The 8705-nt window shown below is 54.9% G+C and overlaps 1 protein-coding gene across 1 annotated transcript; it reads right to left on the bottom strand.

The window, feature by feature from the left end:
• Nucleotides 1-550: 550 nt before the first annotated feature.
• LOC102510779 (keratin, type II cuticular Hb6) lies at nucleotides 551-7332 on the bottom strand. Its single transcript, XM_032492903.1, has 9 exons — nucleotides 6887-7332; nucleotides 6293-6501; nucleotides 5425-5485; nucleotides 4565-4660; nucleotides 4173-4337; nucleotides 3782-3907; nucleotides 3309-3529; nucleotides 1413-1444; nucleotides 551-1275 (listed from the first exon to the last, which is right to left on the bottom strand). The coding sequence occupies exons 1-9, from the start codon at nucleotides 7253-7255 to the stop codon at nucleotides 1094-1096; spliced, it is 1461 nt and encodes a 486-aa protein (XP_032348794.1). The 5' UTR covers nucleotides 7256-7332; the 3' UTR covers nucleotides 551-1093.
• Between the last annotated feature and the right edge of the window lie 1373 nt (nucleotides 7333-8705).

Here is an 8705-nt window from a genome sequence, read left to right as displayed (position 1 = left end):
CCTCTCCTTCACACTGTTGTCTCACATGCCTTCCTTCCATTCTCACCCTCACCCATTTCCTTATGTACTTTCCCCCTCCAGGAATGCCCTTGCAGGGGTTGGGGCAGGGGAGGAGAGGATTATTCTGGTTGAAGAGCCCTAGGGCACATCTGGCCAAGTTTAGAGACATCTTTGGTTGTCACCATTGGGGTTGAGGAGTCCTGGTGGCATTAATGGCTGCACGCCAGTGATACTGCTAAAGATCGTTCAATGCACAGGACAGCCCCCCAACAAAGAAGTCTCCAGCTCAAAATGCCAATAGTATTGAGCTTGAGAAACCCTGGTCTAGAGAAATCCATGACCACACAGGCAGGGAGAGATTCCCTGCCTCCACGGGTCTTCCCTTGTTTTCCCAAGGCTCGGGTTGCTCAAGGCCAGATGGACAGCATCTACTGCAGTCATTTCCACCTACTGAAAAATAACTAAGTAAATGGAGAGGGCCTGAGGAAATCTCTCGCAGGGAGCACCTGTCACAGGAAGGCCCTGGTATTTGCAGGAATCAGGCACCAGGTTTAATCAGCTACAATTAGTTTATTGGAAACAAAGAGTGAAATGAAGGGAAAGAAACATGCAGGCAGTGGAGTCATTGGCTTTTTAGAGCTTCTGCAGGCATCCCTGGAATGTGATGTCCATCCCTTCCCACCGGTCACGTCCCTCACAGAGTCACAGGAAAACCTCCAACACTGTTCTCCATCTCCATTACACAGGTATGAGCACACTGGCAGATTCCGAGGATGTGGTCATGGGGAGGTTCTGGGGCCTGTCCTCTTCCTCCAAGCTTAGGTGAAGGGATCACACAAGACCAATGAATCCAGCAAAAATCAGAAAGTAGAAGAAAGGATGAATCCTCGGAACAACAAAACGACTACTAGGAAAGGCTACAGAAAGAGGCCAAGATGCACCCCGGCCTCCACAGGGCCCAGGTTCCTGGGGGATGGCACACCGAGGGAGCAGGTCTGGGGACTGGTTCTCAGGATGCCGGCCGCGGGCGGTGCAGAGGGCAGCGGGGAAGGCGTTCCGGTTGCGCAAAGTCCTGGCTGGGCGGACGGTGACCCTAGCACTTCTTACAGCTCACTCTGCTGCCACCTACCCCGGCGCAGGGGCTGCAGGCATTGGCGGTGCCCACCACCAGGTTGCCGCTGCAGGGGGCGCTGCAGACGCTGGTGGTGACAGCAGGGGCAGCACCAGAGGCGCATAGATCGCCACAGACGACGCCACCGCGGGAGCTGCTGACGCCTGATGGGAGGGAGAGAACAGGCAGAGACGCGGATCAGGCGCTGCCACAGCCAGCGGCTTGGGTGCAGGGAAAATGCCACCTCCCCAAAGGCACTGGGACCACCCAGCTGGAGAAGGGGGCGGGGCGGGCTACTTACAGACATTCACAGCTCCCATGCCCTCGCACAGCCTGCAGGGAAAGGAAAAGACAGAGGTCAGTGCCGTGGAAAAGCTGCTGCGCCACGCAGCCAAGGTGAACGGTGAGGTCCTCCGCCCTCCTTCTGGGCACTTGTTCAGGAGAAGAGGCGATAAACCGCAGCCAGTTTACCAAATGGGTTCTGGAGACAGAACGCAGGTGAGTCTGGCTCTCCACCCCTTATTAGCAGAGCATCCTCAGATCTGCCTCCCCTCCTCCTCCTGGAGAAAATCTACTCCCTGATCTGTTGTGAGGATGAACTCAAATGATATAAGTGCTTGGTGCATGCCACCTGGTGAGAAATGGTAACTTCAGAAATGGTAGCTTCTATTTCTGTTGGTTCTGGTTGACTTCAAAACATATCTGAGGGGCAGCAGATTAACTTCCTAAACCTGGTCTGATTGGTGTCACTAGAATGTGGGCTTCAGGAGGACAAAGTGTTTGTCTCTTCTTTTTCCCATTGCAGAATCGACAGTGCTCCCAAAATAATGCCTGGATCCATAAATGGCATTTGCATGAATGAATGGAACATGAGAACCCATCGAGAGCAGGCTCACAGACTAGCTACACCAATTCCCTCACTTGATGGATGGAGAAACTGAGGCCCAGGCCCAGGAAATACCAGTGCTAGAGGCAGAGCTATCACCCTGGCCACCCAATTCCACCCAGCCCAGTTCCTTCCCATACCACAATCTCTCCTTAAGGAAAACACACAGAGTCCATCTGAGAGACCGTGGCAAAAGGTTGTCAAAATCAGCTGCAGAAATAAGGAGAATCTGCAGCCCACCGTCTGCCATCCCATGCCCAGGTTTCTTAGGGAACCCACACCAAAGTTTCTGAGTTCACCCTAAGAACACTTTGTGGCAGAGGGGAGGGCCACTCCTTTCTTAATGCTATCTCCACATGCCTCTCCAATGTCCAAACAGAGTCTTGAAAAAACTTCCCCCCAGAATTCTTCACTAATGACACTCCCCAGTGCCTCTGAGCTCTCCAATGCAGTTACTTCAGTTTGTTGCGAGTCTCACCATGGGATCACCTTGATTCCGTCTCCCCAAAACACAGGATGCTCCCTCTGCATCCTCACCCTCCACTCTGCCCTGCCCAGGGCCAGGGGCCTGGTGTGCACGAGAAGAGGAAGACTCAGACTGTGAGCACCTGACTAACCTGGGGAAAGAGCCAATGGGCAACATTCTGGAACTGTTGTCCTCACAGGAGCTGTTCAGCTGCCCTCTAGCCACAGGAAGCCTGAATGACCAAGGGGCCTCCCCCTTCCCCCAAAACAAGCAACAAGCAACAATCAAAAATGCCCAGAGCAGGTCATAGCTGCCTCAAAGGACCAGTCACTGCTGTCTAGCCTTAGTCCTCCCTGCTGCAATGGAAGACCACTTTGGGGCACTCACTGTAGTTAGAATATATATGTGTATATTGATAAAAAGCCCTTATTGAAGCTATCATTTGGGGATAAACCTAAACTCCAACAATTGGAGTCAGGGCCAGGCTTGAGAAGAGAGCTGAAATCCTGAGAGGGCTGTGCAATGAGGGCCCAAAGGGAAGAAATTCTTTTCAGGGAAGGTGGCCCTGAGCCCAGACCAGGCTTTCCACAGCAGCGATTACTATGGCCTTGATTCCATGCTCTGAGGAACACATCTGCTAAAGGGACCAATCCCAGGTCAGCACCTAGATGAATGAGAGAGTCCCATGGGGATAGAAACATACCCAAAGCATGTACTCAAATTACCTGTCCAGTTACAGGATGGGGAGGTTTGGAAACAAAAGTCAAGTGATACCAGGAATGTGAGGGACACGGCACTCTGAGACCCAAGGAGGGATGGGATAGAAATTTGGCTACTGTACCCACCTCTGCTCCTCGCCCTCCAGCAGGCGCCTGTAGGTGGCGATCTCGATGTCCAGGCCCAGCTTGGAGTTCATCACCTCCTGGTACTCCCTGACCAGGCAGGCCATGTCCTGCTTGGCCTTCTGCAGAGCGCCTTCCAGCTCAGCCAGCTTGCAGCGGGCATCATTAACGGTGGCCTCACCCTGCTGCTCAGCCTGGGTCACTGCTGCCTCCAGCTTGGAGATCTAGGGGGCCCAGAAGAGAACAAGGTGGGTTATAGTCCACGGGTCTCTGTGCTCATTTCCTACATGTGTCCAGTCTCTCCCAGCCAGCTGGGATCACCCCAAACAGGGCCTCTCCCCTTCATCACCTGTGTCTCCCTGACTGATCACAACCAAGACTCTGGTCATGCAAATAGACTGGAGAATGAATGGTGAGATCCATTTGGGCGCAAACTACCCCCAGCCCCCCTGGTCTTGGGGAGAGATGACCCCTACCTGGCACTTGGCGTTCTCCACCTCGGCCGTCAGCCTCTGGATCATGCGGTTCAGCTCGTTGATCTCCTCCTTAGTGCGGCGCAGGGTCTCCCCTTGCCGGATCACCGTGGCCTTGATCTCCTCACACTGAGGGGAAGCAGAGAGTCTCAGGAAGCTCGGGATGGGACGTCCTGACCATTCAGGACACATCAGATGATGTGCCAGGTGTACAGTGCTCAGCTTGTGCCGCCATACATGGCAGCCCTGTCCTGCCTCTAGAACCTGAGAGCTGTCTGACTTTTGTTACCACCTCTAGGGAACAGAATCCTCTGACAAAAGAAGCCTTTTCTATTATACACCTCAAATCCCTCCCATCACCATGTATAGGAGGCAGGGGTCCTGGGCCACTCACTTTGCTGCGGTACCAGGACTCAGCCTCAGCCCGGCTGCGTCTGACGATGTCATCGTACTGCTCCTTGATCTCAGCGACGATGCAGTCCAAGTTCAGGTCCCGGCTGTTGTCCATCTTGACGATGACCGAGGTGTCTGAGATGTTGGCTTGGAGAACGCGGATCTCCTGCAGATGGTGGGGTGGCAGATGGAAGGATTTTGTTTACACCACTGCCTCACCAACCAAGTCTGTATCCAGCCTTCTAAGCCCTTCCCTCGTCTCTAGCCACTGCCCCATCTGACAGCCTCATGGACTGCAGCTCCTTGCCCAAATCCCCTTCAACTCCAATCCCGGAAAACTGCCCTGTCTTCCAGGCCAGCTGCTGGTTTTCTGCCTGGACCGCAACCCCTCACCTCCTCATAGAGTCGCCGCAGGAAGTCAATCTCCTGGATCAGGGCCTCTGAGTTGGCCTCCAGGTCTGACTTGCGGAGGTAGGCGCAGTCCACATCCTGGAAAGGTGGGGAGTCTTTGAGCTCAGAGAAGCCCTGGTAAACATCACCTGAAATCCTCTCTCATCACCCATTACATGGAGGCAAGGAGGAAAGGATCCCCAGTGTTCCTATTCCCATCCCATTTCCATACCCTTTCCCCAGAGGAACCTCACAATCTTCTCCCCTTCTGTGAGAAAATGCTTTGTGCCTTGGAGATGGACCACCAGCCTTTCACCCCTCCCACCTGAGACATCTTAGCCTCCCAGCTCTCCTTTACACCCTCCCCGGGACCAGGAAGCCTGCCAGACTGACTCACTCACTCGGCCACCTTGATCCTTCCCTGTCCCCCAGCAGTCCTCCGAAGCTCCACCTGGCCTCTCCTGGTTCTGCCCCATCCTCCCCCAGGCCCTGGGACTGTGCCCCTCCTCTGAGCAGACTTCTCGCAACGCTGGACAGGACACCATCCCTCAGCTGAGAGACTGAAGTTGCCACGTCTCCATGGGACCCCAGCCACAGAGCAGAACCTCTGAAGCAGCACAGAACATCCAGAGGGCAAGCCAGCCACCCTCCTGCCCCAGGGCGGGTGCTCGAGGAGACTCCAAAGTCCTTGTCCCTGTGAAAAGCCTGGATGTGCCTTGCATGACCTGGTCTCTGGGATATTCTCCTCCTGACCCGGCAAGGTCAGTGCAGCCACACTGAGGGGGAGACCACGGGTCTCCCCAACACGAGCCTGTCATTCTGAGCCACCACGCGTCTGTGCTTCCCGATCCCGTGTTCCTCACCTTCTTCAGAGCCACAAACTCATTCTCGGCTGTTGCTCTCAGAGAAACTTCCTCCTCGTACCTGAGGCAGAAGAGGCAGAGAGGGAGGTCAGGGGAGGACAGTTCTCCCCACAACTCCCTCCACTTCGTACCAGCAAAGGGGGCAATTTTAGGGGCCTCCCAACACAGCCTGAGCCCTGGCGGCCCTGCTGGGTCCCCCCTGGCTGCATTTGGGGTGTGTCTAGGATTCTCTCTCTGCTTTGAATGAGGGGTCCAGGGGGCTACTCTTCTGGGACCTCACAGCCCTGCTCCCAAAGCTGCTCCGAGGTCACCTCTGGAGGAAAACGAGGACTCCGCACCAGCTCCACGCTAGGAGTGGACAGCAGCACCGGTGGGGCCGTGCAGCCCCAGCCTCCCCTCTCCTGGGGGTCCAACTCACTCAGCTGTGGGGGGCCCTATGTGTCCCAGAGGCTATCAGCGCTCAGCACCCGAGTGCGTGGGCCACCGGGAGTCCCAGGACCTGGCAGCCCTGAGTGACCCTGGAGCTCAAATCACATCCAGGTGCTCCAGGTGGGAGCCTGAGAGGCCAGGAGGAGAAGGTCTGGGAGACTGCAGAGGCCTCCTCCCCACAGAGCACAGGGCACAGCTGCCAGGTGATGGGGCTCAGAGAAGGCAAAGCCGAAGGAGAAGAGAGACATCTCCTGGGGAGTCACGGCCCTCCTCCTAGGCATCTGGGCAACAAGTGCTCCATGGGAGGGTCCTGCTGCATGTAACCCCCCCTGGCCTGTGAGGTCACCTGACCTTCTGGGAAGTTATTCTCCAGTCCCATCCAATGGGCTTTAACCCAAGTCCATTTCCTGGGCCCAAGGTCACTCCCGGCCACACTCACTTCTTCCTGTAGCCCTCCAGCACCTCCTGCACGTGGTTGAGCTCCGAGGCCAGCCTCCCGCTGTCGGCCTCCACGCACTCGGCCTCCCGCCGCAGCGTCTGGATGTAGCCGTCGAACAGCGGCTCCAGGTTGCTCTGGCAGCACTCGCGGTTCTGGTAGAACTGCAGCTTGGTCTCCAGCAGCTTGTTCTGCTGCTCCAGGAAGCGCACCTGCCATTGGGGTGGGAGGAGGGGTCAGATGGCTCCTACTGCCCCCAAATCTTTCGGAGGGTTGGAGGGGTGCTGTTGTTTTAAGGTAAACTCCCAAACCAGGAGCTCAGCAGAGATTAGACAGAGGTGGGCAGTGGGAGACAAGGCAGCTTTTGGGTTTTGGAGATTGTGATCTATGTTTGGATTTTTCAACTTAGGGGTGAGAGCAAGGGTCTGGGAAAGATCAGTCCATCCTCAGGTGAACTGAGTTATCCCACCCTGCTAAATCCAGGTGGCATGTGGTCAGGAGCCAGGTAGAGGCCTTTTTGTCACTGACTTCTCCATCAGTGCTCAGTCTGAGTTGAGCACAGGTGGGTTCAGGAAAGGTGTGGTCAAGGACTCCCACCTTGTCAATGAAGGCAGCGAACCTACTGTTGAGGCTCTTGATCTGCTCCTTCTCCTCCTGCTTCACACACTGAGCATTGGGGTCGATCTCCAGGTTGAGGGGCGCGAGGAGGCTCTCATTGACAGACACGGTGGTGATGCAGGGCGGGCTGGGTCCACACACGCCGCCTGAGCGGTATCCGAAGCTGCGGCTGCAGGAGCCGGCGCGGAAGCCTCCGCAGATACTGCGGCTGCCGAAGCCCCCGGTGAGGCCGCGGTAGCAGGAGATGCCGCGGTAGGGGGCGGCCGTGATGCAGCAGCGGCCAGGCAGGGGCCTGCAGGCAGAGATGCAGCTGAAGGCTCGGCCAGCAGAATAAGATCCACAAGTCATGGTGCTTTTTTGGGGCACAGGAGGCTCTGAGGAGGTAGACTGCCTAATGGAGGGCACAGTGGATGTGCTGTTTACCTGTGGGCCATCACTGGGCCTTTTATATATGTGTGGAACATGATGTGTCCACGGGTTAGGAACAATTAGGAGTATTTATGGGCTTGGGTTGTTTAGCTGCTGTTGCTCCTTTTTAATGTGCTATGCAGACCAAAGGCGACCAGATGTTTATGACCTTTTACCCTAAACTGCACAATTTTTGTCTTCAAAGAGCCAACTCACCCCCCACACACACACCCCAACTTCCCCATAGACAATTGGCGAAACTCAGGGTTTGGATGATGCTGGAGCAGTGACTCAGGTTGGAAGGGAGGGCGGGGAAAGGCGGGGCTACGGCTCCTCCTGTACCGCCCCATCTGATGCGGTCACGCCGCTGTCCGTGGTGCTGATCGCACCAGCCCTGGAACCCTGAGGGAGTGTGACGTAAACAGATGATGTGGAACCTGAGGTGTGTCGATGACTTCCCTCACACTGATATCTGCAGCACCAAATTCCCACACTTACACAATCTCTCACTTAATCACACGCACACACACCCAACACCACCACACCTGCTCCCAAATCCTTCACCTACACCCATCAACATATTCTCTCTCTTACAGACACACGCCTATATACACATATACTATGCACTCATATGCTGATCTTCTCATTCATAATCTCACACATACTCCCACATGATTATGTACACACTCACCTACCCCTACTTGCACACAGACCAGTCCCTAGGCCAACTTATTAGGCCTTCTTGGCCAACCTATGCTGAGGGGAGGCACTCTCTCCCTCAGAGTCTTCCGTGAAATCTAAGGGGACACACTGCTCAACGGCCTCAAGAATGCCCAACCATTTCCAAAAAGGTCCCAAGCAAGGGTAACATGTCCTGGATTTCACCTCAAGGCTCCATGTTTCCTCCAGGGTCCAGAATGACTGGCTTGGACAACACTGTTATGAGCCTGTATAGCATTAGGCTCAGAATACCAAAGAGTAATTCTAGGTAGAGCCATATGAGGAGAGCATCCACCCCCTACCATCGCCCCCTTGAGTCCAAGCTGCTTTCCATGCTATACCAGCCCTGCAATCCCCTTCCCTTTACAGCAGTTTGTCAGTAGCCTTGCAAGATGTCAGAACAGATCCCTATCGGTGTGTGTGATCCATCCAGTGTGGATAGCATGGGTCATGAACCCTAAAGTGCTGGGAAGAAACAAAGGTGCTTCCATGACTAGCTCTGTGTGATCTATGGACAAGGCACTTCACTCTTCTGGGAAATGAATTAAGCCTTTTCTTCCCAGTACTGCCTTGGAGAATTACAGAGATGTGCACAGTCTCAGTAGACTCCAGCACAGAGTGCAGATGTGTTTTATTATAATCATTAAGAAGCAGGAGTCTCTGGATAGAC

The sequence above is a fragment of the Camelus ferus genome, chromosome 12, assembly GCF_009834535.1.
Source record: "Camelus ferus isolate YT-003-E chromosome 12, BCGSAC_Cfer_1.0, whole genome shotgun sequence".
In the NCBI taxonomy this organism is placed as follows: Eukaryota; Metazoa; Chordata; class Mammalia; order Artiodactyla; family Camelidae; genus Camelus; species Camelus ferus.
The sequence above is the reverse complement of the archived record's forward strand: the minus strand, read 5'-3'. Positions and strand labels throughout refer to the sequence as shown.